This window comes from Passer montanus, unplaced genomic scaffold (genome assembly GCF_014805655.1).
Source record: "Passer montanus isolate IOZ18808 unplaced genomic scaffold, ASM1480565v1 scaffold137, whole genome shotgun sequence".
NCBI lineage: Eukaryota > Metazoa > Chordata > Aves > Passeriformes > Passeridae > Passer > Passer montanus.
In genome coordinates this window covers 821,025-840,215 of record NW_024360608.1, presented here as the reverse complement: position 1 = coordinate 840,215, position 19,191 = coordinate 821,025, and the positions used below count along the sequence as shown (strand labels likewise).

The 19,191-nt window shown below is 45.2% G+C and overlaps 1 protein-coding gene across 2 annotated transcripts; it reads left to right on the top strand.

Moving 5' to 3' along the window:
• The first annotated feature begins 1,301 nt into the window (after positions 1-1,301).
• MFAP5 (microfibril associated protein 5) lies at positions 1,302-14,247 on the top strand. Of its 2 annotated transcripts, none has more exons than XM_039699656.1 (9): positions 1,302-1,977; positions 2,356-2,418; positions 5,085-5,132; positions 5,993-6,019; positions 8,245-8,280; positions 9,057-9,092; positions 9,821-9,908; positions 10,596-10,669; positions 11,278-14,247. In XM_039699656.1, exons 1-9 carry the CDS (start codon positions 1,671-1,673, stop codon positions 11,394-11,396), a joined length of 798 nt encoding a protein of 265 aa, XP_039555590.1. In that variant the 5' UTR covers positions 1,302-1,670; the 3' UTR covers positions 11,397-14,247. The 2 variants fall into 2 exon arrangements, with proteins under 2 accessions (XP_039555590.1, XP_039555591.1); XM_039699657.1 differs by lacking the exon at positions 1,302-1,977 and adding an exon at positions 1,996-2,086.
• Positions 14,248-19,191: the final 4,944 nt, after the last annotated feature.

Below are 19,191 nucleotides of genomic sequence, written 5' to 3'. Positions count from 1 at the left end.
TTGGAATCAATGAAAATTTCCAAATAAATGTGTTGAAGACTTACCAGGCCTTCAGGATGTTTTTGTTAGCCTCTTAAGCAGGAGCAGCTCAAATGACAACACAGAGGCACAGAGAAAAACAAAAGCCAAACCAAGGTGTGTGGAAATTTGTCCAAACATACTGCTATGTGGACTTCCAAACAAAAAACCAAGGATCTGAGAGGATTGCTCAAACTGGTGTGTAGTTATAACTTCCATCACAACCTTCTGTTTGTTTAATGACCTCTTGAGCATTTCCAATGGACTCAGTTTTAGCGAGTCCCTGAAAGTGGGAATGGTGGTGTCTTGCTCCAGTAAAACAGAGGAATGATGGTTGGGTTCAGAGGGCTGCCCTGATGAGCAGGGAGATGCTTCACTTTCCCCAGCCCCTCTGCACCTCTTCTGGTATGGTCCACCACTCGTACATCCTCCAGGAGTCTTGGGAGGACCACAAATAAGAAGGAACAGTCGTTTTCCTCTTAAGCTCTGCCAAAAACAATGTTCAGCCACTCTCAGGTAAGAAGTGGTGGCTTCAGTTGTGTCATGTGTGGGCAACGTGGGTCTCACGTGCCAGGGAGGACATAGTGAGCATTTCCTTAGTAACTGTTATAAGGCATTGTAGGATTTTATTTTCAGTTTGCAATTAGTTGAGAACAAATGGGGTTACCAAGCTACCAGGATGAGCCTTAGGGGGCACAGCTTTTCCTTATAAGATTTCTGTCTTTCATTGCTATATGAAGTAGGGAGTTGGGATCACTTCCTAGCCTTCTCCTTGGCTCCAGGACTGAGATTGTGTCTTGAAGCTCATCCAGTGCCTCCTCAAATCCAGCAGAGCTGTTAGAGAAGCAGTAAAGGGAAAAGAAGGCAATGAAAGCAACAAGAGGATGTCGGATCCCGGGGCTATTGGAGGAAGAGTTAGGGGAAAGTGGCTATTCCAGTGGGACTTGTGGGGCTTGCACCTCCGTCAATCATAAAACACACCGTGCTTGGAGGCACAGGGGAGTCAGGAGGATGGCAGTGAAGGTCAGGTCTCATTCATCATCTTCCTTCTCAGTTTGTGTCCTCTTTATATATATACATATATATATATGTATGTGTATATATATGTATATACATTTTTTTTTTTTTTTTTTTTTTTTTTAATTGCCTGCCTTTCTCAGGCCAGCACGGCGGTGGCGCTGCAGGACTGGCCCCGTGGCCGGTACCTGTTCCCGTTCCTTGGTTCCTTGTGCTCCCTGCCCGCCACCAGCCTAGTCCAGCGGGAAGCCCAGTCCCTCCATCCCGCCGGGAAGCGCCAGCGAGGCGGCGGGGTGCTGTGACCGCTGTCGCTGCCCGCCCATATCCCGCCATCCTGCCATCCTCCTGCCGGCCCGTGTGCCCGCCAGCCCCGGCCCCGCTCGGCGCCGCAGGGCGCGTCCTGCGGGAGAACGGGATGCGGGCCCCGCGGTGTCCCTGTGCCACAGGCAGCCAGGGAAACGGGGAGGAGGAACGGAGCGCTGGGGTGCGGACTGGCGGCAGCTGAGACGGGAAACGTGGCTAGAGGTAGCGGCCTGAGGAGAAGCCGGGCTGCATACACGGGCAGGACGAAACGGGACACCAGTGTGCAACGCAGACCCAAGAATCCATCCCTGGTGCTGGGCCATCCTGGGGGAATGGGAGGAGCCCTTTCGGAGGACAATAAACTCTGGAATGAGGGTGTGGGCTGCTGCTCCTCGCTCCCCCCCTCATTCCACATGCATGATGATACCATATCCCTCCATTTCGCTGGCTTCTTGGGTTGTTTTTTTTTTTTTTTCTTTTTTTCCCTCTATTCCCAGAAATTGTATTTTGAAGACAACCAAAAGGAGAACGTGTTCTGGGTGTGGCTGCATGTGATTTACCCAATAGCCAAAGTGGGGGGGAGCCGAAGGGGAAAAACAGAGAGTCTGCTGCTGAAGGGAGTGGAAGCTGAGGGCTGCAGTAAGTGATGGGAACCCTATCTTTTCTTTCAGTGCTCCTCGAAATAATTGAAAAGTAGAAGAGAATGGAGGGAGAGAACGTGGGGGAAACTCTTCATTGCATGCTGATGGTGTGTGTGGTGACATCTAAATGGGAAAAGAGATGGGGACTGAAGAAAGGAGGTGGAAAAGAGGAACAAAGCAGGTGGTGTTATAAGTTCAGTCCAGAATGTTTCAGAAATACCTGGAAAACTGGCCACATGAGGAGGGAGAGGGGAAGGGAGGCTGGGAAGACCAAATGGTCTTGAGAGGAAAATGGGTACAACAAGCAAAGTTTCTGAGGTGTAGGGGAGGGTATACCAGTTCCTGCCTTAGCTTTCCTCTGTTCTCCACTCCACAGGGATGAAGACCTCTGGAACCTGTATACTGTTTTGTGTCTTAACGCTCTTCTTGTCCCCAGCTGGTGAGTCCTTATGCCCCGGGGAAGGATTTTTTCCCCATCTGGGCCCCATGGAGTTTCCTACACAGAATAATGTGCAATGATCTAAGGACAAAGATATGTGAAGGGGTAGTGAAGGGGGAAGGACTGAACAGGAAAGGCAAGGTGGATATAGGATTGTAAGGAGAAAATTAGGAACTGGAAACAGTTTCCCATCTGTGACGCTCTCTAGTAAGTACTGGGAGTCACAAGAGACAGAGGTCCACAGCTTCTACTGCAGGTATGTTATAGTAGGCAAAACATCCTGTTCAAGCTGAGAAGGAGGGTTAGGTGTGCTTTGTGCTTACTGCTGTACCACCTGTGTAAGCATGATCTGCACAGCATTTCCCAGAGCTCTCCAAAATTTGTTCTGTCACAGTTGTAACGCATTTGCTGTCACTAGTAGTTCCTGCTGGAATGACCTCATTCCAAGCCACTCAGCTGCTGGAAGGTTTTGTAGTATTTGTACAGCTGTTTTGAGAAACCTCACCTCTGTAGTTCAGACCATTTTCTGCTTTTGGTAGTGGTGGTTGTTGTTATTCTGTTTTGTGTCTCCATTACTTTGTTTGCTTGGAGATACTTTGACAAAAATTCCGATCAAATTTGTTTTTTTAAAACAAAGCCCAACAACAACAAAAAAGAATAAAACAAGAGTGCAGCATCAGACATTATAGTCAGAAGACTCAGGACAGATAGTGAAAGATTAATTTCAGTGAATGGACAAAGCTTTGTCCAGGAAAGACTGTATGTATCACTTTCAAACTAGGTTATTCCAATATCCTCCTTGATCCTCCCCTCATGCTGAATCCTGATTCTGTTCCAAATAGCACTTTTTCCTTTAAAGGTGCACAATAAACAATGTCATATTTATGACTGTGAAGCAGGGAGGTGAGGCATCCAAGACATGAGCTTATAGGTGGACTACAATTTGAAAGAGGAAAAAAAAAGGCCATGGTTTTTATGCATGAAGGAAGCCTGAAAGGAATATTTCTTACTTTTGAGTATTTTGCTTTAGCGCTTCTCTTTGTGTTTGTTTGTTTTAACTTGGAAAATAACAGGAATCACCAGCTGGTGTCTCATTGTTTCTTTTGGTTTTGGGTAAGATACAGATTTGGTGAGTTAAGGTTGCCGTTGCCGTTCTAGATCTCAAGGATAAATTTACTGCAGCTTGGATAAGTCCAGTTGTTTAAAAGGCTTATTTATTGGGTACCATAGTAATTATAAATTGAAGTGATTGAAGGTGGGATAAGAGAATCACCCTTTTTGTGTCCTTGCCTTGTATGCAGAGATTTCACTTCACTTATGTCCTTTTGTTTTAGAATTGGACTGGTTTTCTATTCAGCCCCTGGGGGAAAAAAAGATTCATAACAGCTGACTTTTCAAAGTTAGAAAAGGGGGAGGAGCCACCCTATCTTTTCTACACCTCTCTTCAAATCCAGCACTGGCTTCTGCAATGGTTTCAGGATTTTCATCCTTTCTTATGCATCAGTAAGAAATGAGAAAGTGCTCAACACCGTTTTCTTCCCTACTTGTTACAATTAAGAGATTAGCCAGAACAGGGGAAGTTTTGGGCTGTATCAAATTGTGTACTTAAGTTATTATGCATGTCTGACTCTCCCTGGCTTAATCGCCAGCAGCTGGCAGCTGGGTGGGGAACAGAATATCAGGGTCCAGCAACTCCTGTAATGCTGTAGAGCAGGATTATGTAGGGGTCCCAAGAGACCCTCTGCGGCCTGCAAGTAACTGCCCTTGGAATGTGGAAGAACTATGACAAAAACTCCAGACCTGACAGTTTTTATCCACACAGTGCTCCCACTAAGAGCAGAAAGCTGCAGGCTGAGGTCGCAGGACATAACGGGATGTACTGATTGTTGGGCTGGTCATGCACACATCCCTGCAGTGCCCCAGATCACTGCCTTTTTCCTGACAACTCCTTCCTTCATTCCACCCCAGTTATGCAGACATTTCCCTCGTCTGTGGCTAGCAGGAAATATTTTCCTATTCCTGGCTGCTGTAAGGAAGCTGCTCTGTCACTCTTTATATTTAAACAAACAAACAGTCTAGCCCAGCTTCAATTTCTTTCATGTAGCATGCACAACCAAGCCTTCATCGTTCCCCTTCTCCAGTTCACCCAAAGGCTGAGAAGGGAAAGATTCTTTGCTCTGTGCTCCATACCCAGGCTGAATGATTTGCCTAAGGAGCTACAAAACCTGCAGTCTGCTTTTTACTGTACCAATGACTCAATCCGTGCCTCCAAGCGAATAATTTCCATGACTCAGTTTCCTCTTTTATAAAATAGAGATAGGGATTTTGCTCAGCCGCCAAAGCAGGGAGGCCACATGGATTTTTTTATTTTCCCCAAAATGCATCAAAAGAGGTTTCAGAAGGGCAAAGTCTGGAGGTATTTACTAACTTGTCCCTGTGTCTGGCCATTGCCCCTGGTGGAAGCAGCAGGGATAGGATCAGGACCTGCTGTATCCACGAGCCTTTAAACAGCAAATGCAGCCAGCAGTGGAGGCTGAGGCTGAGTAGACAGCATTTCTCCCTTCAACAGAGGGCAGTGGTGTCTCTGGATAAACACTAAAATTTCATAAAGCCTGCAGACTATAAAAATCTGTCTTTCGTCATGCCCCTCTCTTCTTCTCTTGCAGACTGGTTTCCATGGATGGTCAATGGGCAAGAACTGGAAAGTGCAACTGGTAAGTATTACAGGCATGTGAATGTGCTGAAGATTGCTCATGTGACCCAGCTGTCCTGTGGAGTTACAGCCTGTTTATTAGAAAATACTGTTCTGTGTTTCTTTGCCTCTAACATTGTGAGCTTACCTTTCAGTGAAGATTAAACAAGCTCTCCAAGACAACCTGCTAAGTGTTACATGCTCTTTACAAATAATTCTCAAGTGCAGGGGTCCTGAACACTTAGCTGAAGGGTACAAAGTTATGTTCACAGTCAAGGGTTGTAGGAGGTCCACAAAAGCTGGTATGTCTTCAACCATGAGATGCTTGGGGAACTCTACTGGTACTCAGAAAAATCCTAAAGGAAATGGTGCACAAATGGCATGGTGCTTTAGTGAGGCCATTGGGAAAGAATAGTGACTGATCTTCTTACTGGCTGTATTGTTGAGGGTGAATTGATTTATCCTTCTGGACCTTAATCCATTTTTGCCACATGGTAAGATAAAATGAATGTACATTTACTTCATGCTTCAGCACCCAAAAGGACCACAAGGGCTTGCCTTTTCTTCAAACCTCAAGTCCCAGGCTAAGCCTGGAGACGTCTCCCAGCTATGATCCTCTGATATGCAATATCTGCAGTTTCCCTCATATCAACTATGAGGGTTGATACAATATGTGCACCAAGAAATCCAATCCCAGCTACCAGAAAGGGGAGTGGATACGGATGGGTTGAGGGTACTGTGTTTGATTATGTATTTGCTGGTTGGATCCCACTGTCTCATGAACTTATGATGGCAGGAGAGGTAATTCAAGCTGGCTCTGGCTGGCTGTGTAAGGGACCATAAAGTAAAGAAAAGCTTTTTCAAGGATATTCTCTTTTCCAGGTGGAGTTACCCCTGACAGCAGCTCTGGTAAGCTCCAATCTCTTGGCATCTTCATGCTTCTTTTTCCCTTTTCACCACTGCTGCCTACACAGTTGCAGAAATTACCCATTATGCCCAGAAACTCCTCGTCCCACTTCTGATGTGCAGCAATGTTCTTCCAGCACTTATGGCTGTCTGGCAGTTTTTTTGTGCTCCACCCAGGGAGATGAATTTAGGGTGACTTAATGGTCTGTTGTCCAAGGAAATACTAATCTCACTTCATGTAACAAGACTCCCTGAAGATGTTTCCATTGAAGGAAGCCATGAAATTTAAAGCTCACACATCCTTGGCTTCCAGAGAAGGTGGCAGGAACAAACAGACTAAATGATGAGGGTGAGAAATTGGACAGGTTCAAACTGGGACACAGGCTGTGTGTGTGTGCCTGCTGACGGGTAGCAGATGTGCTTCAGTTCTCAGGAGACAGAGGTGCCAAAAATCCCCTGAAAGTAGCAGCGCAAACCCTGAGCATTGTTGGAGCGGGGAAGTGGAAATTCTGTTCTTTCAGTACTGTCTGCCCCACCGTGCCTGTGGCTGTGTCACAGGGGAGCAGCAAAATGTCTGAGAAGGGAAGTGTAGATGGAGGACTTAGAGCTCATCCTTAGAGAGGGGAGACGGCCCCAGGAGAAGGACACAGAGCTGATGGAAGTATAGGCAATTCCAACAATGGGCAATGGAAGAAAAGAGAGGCTCAAGAAGGGGCCTACCCACTTTTTCCAACCCCACTCTTAGTTCAAATCTGTCACTGCTGGCCTTGGGAATGGTTTGTCTCTCTGCTGGAGCAGTCTCCCAAACATATCCCTCTGAGAGTGGTAAAGACCAGGCAGGACAGGGAGAGGGAGAACACTTGTGGTCGATGCTATGGGTCAGAGAGAGGCAACTATGCATGGCTGTTTCTGGGGAGTGTGATCTGAGTGTATGAGAACTCATCTGGGAGTGGTGTCTTGTTCTCTAGAACACCAGCTCCACAGTTTGTCCTCTGCCCTGACTCTGCTCATCAGCTGGCTGCAGTATTTGTTGTGGGTCAGACTGCCATGAGACTGAGTCAAGAGGCCAGCTGGAAACCTAATTAGGGTAATTGAAAACTGCAGATGAGTCGAGGGGCCAAAAAGGAATATAATTAAGATAGTAAAAGACTGTATATTTTAGTTAAGATCTTAAATAAGTTAAAGAGTTAAGTTATAAATGTGGCTAGCAAGAATCACGTACTCTAGTTAAAGTGTGGCAAAGATATCCAGAAGTAAAGCTAGGAGTGACAGGGGATAGATAGAGTATTATAGAAGGGCAGAAACCATAAAAATAACTGACCTCTAAGAATAATCAAACAAGAGAGACTTGGACTGTGACCAGCAGGTCAAAAAGTCCTGCCAACTGGACATAGGTGAGAGTTCACCATGAGGAAGACGCCTTTCTTCTTCCCATATGCCACTCCCTTCTTTCAAAATCCCACTGACCCAATTAAGAGGATACAATTGCCCAGCCATAATAGATATTCAGCTAATTATAATATGAAAACAGGCAGGTAATGATTATGTATCAGGCATCCATAGAAACCACGTGAATATATAAACCTTTCTTAGATAAATAAAGAGCAGGAGTCTGTGAGTTCTCCTCTCACATACCTTTAGAAATTATTCCACATGTAATAAATATCCTTCTTTTCAACTTTAATTCGTTGAAGAGTCACTTTTCTGTGCTTCAAGACAACAGTGCAAGAGGAAACTGGAAGCACAATATTGTATCAACAAGATGTATGATCTTTGTGGTTGGGATGGGAGGTGGAAGCAGCTGTGTTCAGCATATGAGGCCTGACAGTCTGTAGGAAGGTAGATAGAACTTAGTGCCCAGACCAAACTGGTGGTGACTGACCTACATCTAAAGGTTAAAAGACTAAAAGTGAAGCCTTTACAGCAAACTTGGGCTTCAAAATGCTTACTATTGAGGGGTCAAGCAAAACTCTTCACAAAGGATGTGCCATTGGGATCCATTTTTGCCCTCCAGCATCCTATCAGCTCTAGCACACCCAGCATATTTGCAGGGAAAGCCTGCAGGTACTCTGGCAAATCAGATAATAAAAACAGCACAATCAGCATTGCCTATGAACCAGATGTGAGATGGCTACTAGTCAGAACTGGTAAACCATCAGCAGAAAACTGGCAGGAGGGAAGAGACTGTAAGCTCAAATTAAGATCTTCCAGTATATCTCTTTTTCCAGGTGCAGCTGCTACACCACCTGTGCTTCTTGCTCCTGGTGAGTTTATTCTCAGTTTGCAGCCACGTATTGTAGACCCTCCTTCCCTCTCCTCACACAGTCCCTTACACACCTGGAATCCTGCCTTCTCTGAGTGCCCCTAAACCCCACACTCAAAAGATTCATTCTCTTTAACACGTTTTGTCTAGTCTTCTGGCTAACACTATGGCATCTGAGCAGAAGCAGAAGTCCTCTGTAATTGCTCATAAGAACTTGCACCTGGCAGTCAGTTCTCTGACTTCCTTTCCAGTTTGTTACTGGGTAAATTATAAAATGTACTGATTTGCTGTGGTACAGAGGGGTTACTTTATGAGAGGGAGTGACAAATCAACCTCTTTTTGACCCCTTGTCATGGACATTAAAGAGCCAGTGGTGTTGGGATGCTGTTTCTTGAAGGTGTATGTCACTGTTCCTTATGAAGGGCAGTCACGAAGTCCTTCACCTCTTGACTCAATAAAGGGTGATCACAGCAGCTAAAGAAATTTACTTGACCTTTTAACTCAGAATGTCCTTACAGTGTAATTTTGAACAGTAGTGATAATGCTTTATGGGAAAGCTTAAGCAAATTTTTAGCGTTGTTGACTGCATAGCTGGCATTAGACTCACATCAGATTTGTACCTTATGGTTTCACGTCAGTAACAATAAAATATTTTTCCACATTAGAAGTTACAGTGGAAGGCTCTTGAAGGAGTTTTCCAGATATTTGTTTTGATTAAGCTGATTTCTAGGAAGAAATCATGGTAACTAACTAACTTTACTACCCTCTGTCTTCCAGTTCAGTCTGACAGTGAAACCACAACGTCTTCCTCAGGTCTGTTTTAAGTTTGCTGACTGCACCCCCTCCCAGACCCATTTTCACCCACCCTATTAGCTCTCCAGTGAGATTCTGGCTGGGCACAGAGCTCTGTCTCCTGCAAAATTGCTTGAAGTTGGTCCTTGAGTTAGAAGTACTGGAGAGTGATGGTAGTGGAAGCTGAAGCCTTCTCCTGGATGGCATGCCTCGGAAGGCAGGAGCTGGCAGATCAGCAGACCAGATACAATGGATCAAAAATATGTCAGTGGCAATGGCCAAGACTTGGCATTTCAGAACAATGTGCAAGAAAATCCATTATAGTTAGTTACAGGGTTGGTTGTTCAGAAAAGAAAGGAATTAGATTTGTGTCCTGAAATGTGATAATTGCACATCTATTAGAAACTCACGTCTTAAATATGCAACTAAAATTTACATTTTGTTTATATGTGTCTGTCCCCTTTACAACATGTGCCTTCTGTATTCTGGGTGTCCAGTGGGCTTGGTTTGACTTTCACTCAACTTTCCCTTCCTTTGTCTTGCAAAGCAAGGGGGTTAGAAACAACTAAAACTATTTTCCTCTTCTCTAAACCAGCCCCATCTCTCACATGAGAGTGACAATGGAGGCTGGGGTCCTTCCCTAGAAGCCTGGAGGACTGTACCTAGTGATTAGGTTATATCTGTGCCTGAATGAGTGCACCTGGCCATGATGCTGGGTTGCACCTCCGTGTCTGTGTGTGTGTTCTCAGACTGCCGTGAGGAAAAGTTCCCTTGCACGCGCCTCTACTCTGTTCACAAGCCAGTAAAGCAGTGTATCAGCTACCTCTGTGTCACAAGGTAAGAAACCAGCAGTCCCTAAGAAAAGCACTAGAAACTGCCCAGAAATGGTAAGTCCGGTTCAGCAATTGTTCCCTTTGAAGACTAGAGATTTTCTCTGGGAGCCTATTGGTGAGATGAATCCTATCCCCAGAGTGTCCTTTTAGGGTAATTATTTTAACAGCACAATGGCTTCAGTCTGTGCAGCACTAAGGAGCTGTAATGTGCCCATATTGTAATCGAACAATGTTTTAAATGGGCAAATAATGATAAGACAAGGGGGAATGGTTTTAAACTGAAAGAAGAGAGATTTAGATTTCTTGTCAGGAAGAAATTCTTTACTCCGAGGGCGGGGATGCACTGGTACAGATTGCCCAGGGAAGTTGCCAATGTTCCATCTTTAGGAGTGTTCAAGTCAAAGTCCTTGAGCAACCTGATCCAGTGGGTGACATTCTTGCTCAAGGAAGTGAGTTTGGAACTAGGTGATCTTCAAGGTCCCTTCCAACCCAAGCCTTTCTATGGTTCTAAGATTTCATGAAGCCATTGCAAAGATTCCTTTGCTATTGAGTGGCCTTATTCTTGGCAAAGAAATCATAAAAATTTAGGATTTGCCTGCTCACTAGTGAATATACATGGTTATTCCCTGTTCCCCTTTTTTGTTTCTTTGTGTCACTGTGCTTTCTGCTGCCGATCCCGGTGATCCTACAGTGTGCGTCGTATGTACGTAATAAACAAGGAGGTGTGCACTCGCATTGTCTGCAAGGAGAACGAGGTCATGCAAGGTGAGTGCTATCACAGGCTAGCTAGAAGGATAGCTGCAGCCATCTGATAGAGTTTCCAGGCTTACTAGTTGGCTTAGACCCTGATCCACATGCAGTATCTTCCCTGGACTTTGGAAGAGCTCTGATGCAATGCAGTCTTGGACACAATACTGCATTGTGTCCAAGATAAAAATGCATGCCATGATAAAAAAACTGGGAAGTAGATATTGTGCTATTAAAAAATATGATAGCTCTCTATTCCTCGATCTTGATCATGGTCTAGTAGTCCCAGACACACCCTTACTCAAAGCTGTACTCCTTTGAGGTTAAAGAGTAAATATCACTATTTCTGTTCATGAATAGAAGCAGGATCCAGTCTAGATTTTTTAATGCAATCTTTGTTGCAGCAAATTCAAGTGGTTTTAATATGTGATGTACATGAATAAAGCCAGAAGGAAATTCATAAAAGCTTAAGGACTTGCTTTGCTTGCCTCATGTATATGAGAATTGAGCAGTTTCAACAGTTTCTGTAGATGCAGTGAAGGATGTACCTGTAACTATTCTGCTGGTGAAGAATTTGAAGGAAGCTTTGATTATCTGTCAGCCTGTGTGTGTCTGCTTGTCTTCAGATGAGATCTGTCGCCAGCTGGCTGGCCTTCCTCCTCGACGTCTCCGCCGCTCCGGGCAGCCCCTGCCTCTCCCTTGCAGACAACTCCTGGAGCAGCAGCGCAGGCCTGGTGCTCTGTGAGCTACCAACATAGGAGAGGAAAAGGAAGAGAGAGAAGAGAAGTCATCATCCACTACCTACAGTCCAAGACAAGTGCTTCTTGTTTGCTATTCCTCCATTATTTCCTTGCTTCTATGCCACCTTTTACATCTTCTTCTTCAGGTGCTGCAGGGCACAGAGTACCCTCTCTGCCAATCTGTCATGGTAGCTGTTGTCATCTTTATAATCTGTTACTGAGGATAGGGGACTCTCCCCTCTTTTCTCTCACACTCTGCCTGGCAGGCTGTGAGCTGCTCATTTCCCAGAGGTCCTTATAAATGTGCTGCACCTTCTCTTGCTTTGCCCCTGGAGAGAGCCAGAAATGGGGACAGGATGAAGTCCTCCCCAATGGTACAGATGCCTTAAGCCGCATCTCACCTCACCTTCATGCCCTGGGACTCCTGCCCTAGATTCCTTGCCTGGCATCAGCATGAGCTCAGATGTGGTTGGTCAGCCTGAGCCTCTCTGATTCTCCCAAGCCACCAAGTTTGTTGTGTGATAGCACATTCTCCTCCTTGTGTCTGCTGGCCTCAGGGAAGTGGTAGAATTGGGAGATGAGCTGTCCTGAACCCAAGGCACCCTTTCCTGGGTGGCAACAGGTAATTTATAACTACCTCTGGGAAGTTTTTGTCTCAAGCCCATTGCCTCCCTCACACACATTTCCTACCAAAAGGAAAAAAGTCTGGATTTAGTATGGCATTATATTTTTCTCAAAAAGATTATGTTGGATCAGAGTGCTGCCTCTCCTCCTCTCCTCTCCTCTCCCCTCCTCTCCTCTCCTCTCCCCTCCTCTCCTCTCCTCTCCCCTCCTCTCCTCTCCTCTCCCCTCCTCTCCTCTCCTCTCCCCTCCTCTCCTCTCCTCTCCCCTCCTCTCCTCTCCTCTCCTCTCCTCTCCGTTCTTGTTCCTCCCTTCCCACTGAAGACATCTCTTGATGCCCATTCCAGGCAAATTTCAGGGAGCAGTAATTACAGCTGCCTCCACTCCTAAGCCCAAGAAAGCCCATGAAGAACCTGTATGACCTGACATTACTGAGAACTTGCAATGAATTATCTTGTCTTGGTGTCTTGGTCTGGCTACCTCCACACTCTCCAGTTGCTGTGCCTGCTTTCAATCTCCAGTTGAGTTCCTACCTCCTGACCTGGAAGCTCCTGCACAAAGCAGGAAGAAGTTGCAAATTGGAATCAGATGTGGGAGCACAATCATTATCTGGGATTGCTGTTTACCTGGGACCTGGGATTTTCCTGCAGAATCTCTGACTGTGCTGACCTGCACAGAGCCAGGTGCTGATGGGGAAGGTAAACCTATCTGCAGGTATAAGTGCTTGTACAGGCCAGCCTGGGCAGAAGAATTCACTGTGGCAGCACTGGATGCCTGGTCTGCTCAAGGACTTTGTTTTCTAGGTATATGGAGAACATTTCCAGGTATATGGGCAGTTTTTGTGATGAGACCAGGTAGGGTAAGTGGGGAAGAGTAGTCTGAATTGTATTAATCACTCCATGTGACTCTTAGTGGCACAATTCTGTGGGGCACCAGAGGATTAGCAAGACAAAGGACCTCTCTGTTATTCCCAAGTAACTGAAGGCCAGTTTGCTAGATTTGGCATTCACTCCCCTCACATTGTCTGCTGAACCCTTCAGTCTTGCAGGAGCACTGCCCTGTTGCACAGAGCCAGGCTCACATAGTATTGGGGACAGTTTGCTGCACAGAGGCAGATGTCCCAGAAAAAGAGCAGAAGCAATTAGTGTAGGAACATCTCACCAGGACCTGCATTTCTGCTGTATGCAGCAAGAAGCTGGTCGCATCCTCTGTGTGGGGGATATAACCCTGTGCAGACAGATTCCATATAAGGTCAAAATTAGCCCTAGATGTGCTAAATCTCTCTATATTTATCCAGTGTACAGGAGAAAGAATTCCAAATCATGCAATGACTAGAATTTTATCCCACATACAGGAGCACTGCACTGCTACTCAGAGGATGATGCTCCTCTGGAGTACTCCAGGCTCATGAGACTAGGAATGAAGGAGGGATTTCTTTGTACTGAGAGGGTGCACATTTCTGTGGAGAGGAGGGTACTGAGAGCTTGAGCTCAAAAACATTCAAGCCACTGGCCACCACTGGCTTCCATGCCACAGGGATACCTGTGAAAATTGCCTGTGTGGAGGAAGGTAGGATGGAGATGGATCTTGGAAATTGGACTGGGTCAAGTCTGCTCTCTGTATTTAGAGGTGAATATTCATCACTATAGATACATAACTGGGTAACATAGCTACTGTACAACATATAGGAATATAACTTTCATACAGGTTGGGAAGTGGTTAGAAACCTTTCTGTTGCTTGCTTTCAGCAGGGACAGGAAGAGGTGCTCCTGTCCAGGAGAACACTGTTTTAATGCTAAAGTTTATATAGTCCATATTAAAAAAAAAAAATATTTCCTGTTATTCTTGGCAACTCTCATGTGTTTGGGTTTATTTGTCCCTTGCTGTATTTCCTCCAGATTTGTGGGGAGACTTGATTCCAGATCAAATCTATCATCTGGAACATTTTACTCCCTACTAGCCTAGTCCTCTGCTGTCACCCTCCTCTCACTCATGAATCACAGGTCTTCCTGGGAACTCTTTTTTTTTTTTTTTTTCCTAGAGAAACATAACATTTTCTCCAGTACTTTTTACCATGGATACCTGTGCTAGATTTTCCTGACAATTGTTAGCTGCTGAACACAGAGATAAATCCTCCCAGCCCGTGAAATCTGGGCAGAGGACACATCTTTTTCTGTGCACATTCCACGACTTTAATTAACATCTCCAAATAAAATGGCAAGATGACTGAAATAAGGGAAAAGCTGTAATAAATATCACATAAGCAGAGAAGAACTTGTTCACTACAACCATTTAGCTCAATAATGGGAATATCTGAGAGACCACATTAAAAATTACACATCTATGTCAAAAGGATTAGGAAAATTTCCTTTTCATTGATTTTCTGACTTTTTTATAGTTTCATCCGGCATTGACTGTACATCATATTTTGGTTGAAAAGGTGAAGCACTCAGACGTGGGGGACTCTGAGCAGTATCTTCATGTGCAAGCAGTCAAGTCTGCATTTAGATGGTATTTCTAGAACAAAAGTGGCTGTGGGCCAAATTACCCATTAAGGTGCCTCTGAGAGTGCCCCATAGATCTTCAGGACTAAACCACACAATGCAGATTACTGCACAACACTCTCCTCTACTCCCTTTCCTGGCTGAAACTGTGGTGTCCTGGTCTTGGACTGTTGTAGTGGGTACAGCCTCAGCCCCAGTGGCTGGAGACACTGCTCCCACCCACATAGGCCAAACCTTCTCTGTCTCATAAACTCACCCTTTGCAGTGCTCCTGCACTGGCACTTTCCCCTGGCTGTGTGAGCCAAGCACAACGTATGCCGTCAACTGTTTGTAATTCAGCTTATTCTTCCTTTTCCCTTACACTAGAGTCAGCCCACACTTCATTGGCACTTGTCCCATACCTACAGTTATCACCTCTGCCACTACAACCCTAATTGCCACGATATCTGGACATCACTTTCTGTTGCAAGCCAGGGAAGTGGTTTTAAATACGCCTCCAGGTAGGTGTGCTGCTCATGCACTTGGGCTAGCCACAAAGAAAGCTGACAGAGCTGTTTTTAGAAGCATGATTCTGCATTTGTGGCTGATTTTCACAACCTCTCCTGACCTGGAGCAAGAGGTAGATGCCCAGTGGTCACTTCCTACACAATGGCTGCTCCTTCTCCTTTTGCTGTCACAGCTCCCTGGTACCGATCTGTGTGACCAGTTTGAAGGCTGCTGGTTAAAGCCAGTGCTCCAATGCCTGCTCCCAGTGAAGCGGTGCCTCACTGCTGGGCATGTGGAGCTAACAAGCATGGCAGGACTGTTGGAAGCAGCTGACATGTCCATGTTGGAAGCTTCTGACATGTCAGAAGCTCCTGAAACTTGTTGCCTGAATCCTGTCCACAAGAACCCACAGGGTGAACAAAGAGCATTGACATCAGGCATCTCAGCTTGGAAGGATCCCTCAGAGATGTACTGCTGGCTGCTGTGTAGACTGGTCCTTGCCACCCCCACAAAAAGAGCTCCTCTACTAGACAAAGAATAGCTGGATTGAAACCAAAAGGGATTTTAGCTTTAATTTTTTTTTAATTGTTTGGGTATTTTTTCTGGAGGTATTTATGTACACGATCCTGTAGTATTGACCCCTGGCACCACATGGTGACATTGTTTGGCAGTGTACATTTGTCCAATTGTGAGCAGCTCCTTGACTGGAGCACAGGAAATCTGAATTCCAGTTCTGAATCTCTTCACCTCCTGCTCTCTGATCTTTAGCACATTGCTTTTTTCTCTCTGTTCCTGCCATCCTTAGAACCTGTAATGCAGCAAGTTTGAATAAATTCCCACAAAACAGAGAGCTGGATTTTAGTCCATTAAAAAATGTTAATTAAAAATGTGTGGGGAGTACCAGAAAGCTATTTGATTGTCTACTCTTGTTATTAGTGTAAATTATTTTCTCAAATAAAAACATGTTCAATAATGTGAATTATATCAGTTAAAATACAAACAGCATGTGCTTGTTGCTAGTATGCTGAAGTATGTTTAAAAAGTGAATTGTGAAAAACATTCAGTTCATTTAATGAATAAGAATGCAGTTTGGGGCATTTTACTAAGGTTGCAATTTCCATACAAATACAGGTGGTCACAAATTAGCAAAAAGGTGTAATAGAGAAGCATATGTAATCCAATGTGTCTAACTAATAAGACATGTCAGATCTCACCTGCTTAAATATAAGAATAAATGTAGGTTAAGCTGTGAATTTTTTTTAATAAATGTGGATATTGAGATAGCATATGTTCCTAGTTAAGATCACACATAAACTTACATTAAAAGTTAACATGCAGAGCTAACTTCAAAGCTGCTCAGATTGCTCAGAGCCTTCTCCAAGTGAGTTTTGAAAAATTCAGCAGGGGATGGAGAATCCACAACTTGTTCTAATATTACATAACACTTAAGATGGAGAATAGTTTCCTGATGTCAGATCAGAAATTCCTTTATTGCGTCTTTCATCTGCTCCCTCTGTTCTTTTTGCTGTGCATCTCTGAGCAAACTTTGTCTCCCCTACAAATATTGCTGCAGTCAACTGAAGAAGATAACAAGAAGAAACTTTTAATTAATACAAAGCACAAGTTTACTTGCAAAACAAGGCACTAAAATTATTGAAATAAATTCTCTTCCTTTGGGGAAATTGTGTTAAAAAATGCAAAACATTACAAAAAATTATGTTAGTTAAAGGATTTGCAGTCTGTGTCCCTGCAGCAGGCCACTTTTTCTATGCTCACACAGCATCTACTTCTTGTGCACCACCTTCTCACCCTGCGATCACTTTCAATTTCTCTGCTTTGGGTTTGCTAGCCTTGGGTTCCACTGTTTTGCCCTTAGCTGGATCTTTGCCTCTTTTGGTCTGTCAGTTTTCATATTCTGTAGCTATTTCTTAGCCATCTTGACTTTCCTTGGTACTTTCTTCGCCACCAGAGCTAATCAGGGCTCTTTGGCAGTGCCAGTCAAGGGCCAGGTGGGTCTTGGCCTTTGCTGCCTTCTTGGCACCTTCAAAAGTGTTTCTTTTCTGCCTGATGCAGTGAGTCTAGCTCCTCCTGAGACTCTCTGTGCTGTGGTGGTTTTCTCATCACCCTGCTTGAGCCCAGCACTGTCATCACACAACATCTCTTGGCTCCTCTGTCCATCAGCTGCTCTCTTTGTAGCTGCTTGTTGGTTTAGCTTAGGAAAGATGTCTGAACTCTTTGTAGTCTCTGCAAACCCCTTTGCCATTTCTGTTCCCTGAGAGTCCCCAGGGGTACTGCTTCACAGTAGATTTTTGCCTCTCCAATCTAAAAAATTTCCTTGTTCCCTATTTTCCAAATTGGAACAGGACCAAGCTATCCACCCTTAAGTAAATTTGCATGTGCCTTACCTGTACCTGCACAAAAATGATAGAAGAGAGGAGTAGACCTGATGTCCCCATGTTGAGCACAGACTGGGTGAAATTAAATTACCTGGCTGTGTATGAGTGCAAGATGAAGAGATGCTCACGAGGACTTCCAGCCTAGGAAACCTTGTACAACAGCAAGGTGCTCAGCATACGACTGACAGCCAAGGAACATCCAACACACGATTTCTTACTGAACTCCCAACACTTCTGTCTCAGTGTCTCTAGCAAAGCACTTCTCCAAAGACAACAGGAAAGTTAAATTCAGGATTTACCACCCAGACCTCAGCTGCAAGCTCTTTTTGCACTGAGTAGCACGAGCTGCAGCACTGCAGCTAATCAGAGGCAACACTGGTTTGCAAAACCATAACCACAGCTAGAAGGTGAGCCTCATTCTGAAAAACAGCAGCACAAAACCGAGTTTCTCCCTGTGGCTAGGAGATGGCTGCAGAGATATGGAGCCAGCAACTTCCACTGAGGAGGGGGAAAATCTGATTTGAAACAGGGTGTGGGGTGCCCAGCCCAGGGAGCTGAGCTGTAGAAGAGGGGAGTGACGCTGGAACAGGGCCTGCAGGCTCCCTGAGCACACAGAGGGTGCTCTCCAGGTCAGTGCAGAGTCAGGAGCCACTTGAGACGGGCAGGGCATGCTGGAGGCTGAAGCTGCAGGCCCTGCAGTGGGAAGCAGCAGGGTGCCAGCAGCTCTGACAGGTACTTTAGCCCCATCTCTCAACATGGGGATGGCAGTTCTGTTTTCATCAGAGCCTGTTTCTCTTAGCATAAATGAGATGAGCTACCAACCGTGCCATGGCCTCAAGCCACAGAACATACTAAAAGGACATTTAGCATAAGTTTATGGATTTTGGTCACATTTTTTATCTGCATTCATGATGGGGAAGCCATTCACTAGGTCTCAAACACCTCAACGCAACCTAGCCCCTTTCCTGCCGTCCTGCTGGTGATCTCAGAAGGTGTCAGGCTCTGGTAGCCAGGGCTGGAAGAGCTGTGGCCTAGAGACATGGTGGAGGGTACTAATATGGGCAGGGAGACAAAATAATTGTGGGGCCACAGGGCCAGAATTAAGGATTATTAGTTCCTGTAAGAAGCCCTGGGCTGGGCTGGCAAAGAACTGCAGGGCACAAATGAGAAGCACTCACAGAGCTGCGGTTTAAAATGTATACTCAATTCAATAGTTTCACCCTAATTTGCCTTGTCCCCCAGCACCAAAACAAGTTCAACAGTGAAACAAAAATAAACTGCAGGTCAAGCCTCCAGGTAAAGATTTTGCAGTGCAAGCCTGGAAAGCTGAATTACTAGTAAAACACACAATAACATATAACCTTAATGCACACCCAGCAACCAGATGCCCTCAATTCTGCATCAGTGGCATCATTGACAATCCTGCAGCATGCAGCAGTGCAAGTTTTGTAAACTCACTCTCCCACACGTCCTGAACTCCTGCCTTTCCCTGCTCTTGTGTAATTTAGATGCAGCCTCTGTGACACTCACCCCACAGTGCTTTGGCTTTGTATTTGCAAACCCCACCACCACACCATCCCTCTCTGGTGAAGTCCACCCCAGGCAGACTGCACACACATCCTCACAGCTTTTATACATCTCTGTGGTGCTGCACATTCCGCATAAATCACTGCTTTGCAAAGCAATGGCTGAAACCTTCTCCCCAGGCATGGCATCCACGGCTGCAGCACAGGATGAAGTGGCAGCTCTAGGGACAAGGCTCTCTGCCCCATGTCCTAACAGCAAGCTGCTCT

Bases quoted from the DNA above. Each gene is read 5' to 3' on its own strand.
- MFAP5 (XM_039699656.1), top strand. From the start codon at position 1,671: ATGGGAGGAGCCCTTTCGGAGGACAATAAACTCTGGAATGAGGGTGTG. The intron at 5,133-5,992 runs GTAAGTATTACA...TCTCTTTTCCAG, and splicing joins AGAACTGGAAAGTGCAACTG to GTGGAGTTACCCCTGACAGC. The intron at 6,020-8,244 runs GTAAGCTCCAAT...CTCTTTTTCCAG, and splicing joins TACCCCTGACAGCAGCTCTG to GTGCAGCTGCTACACCACCT.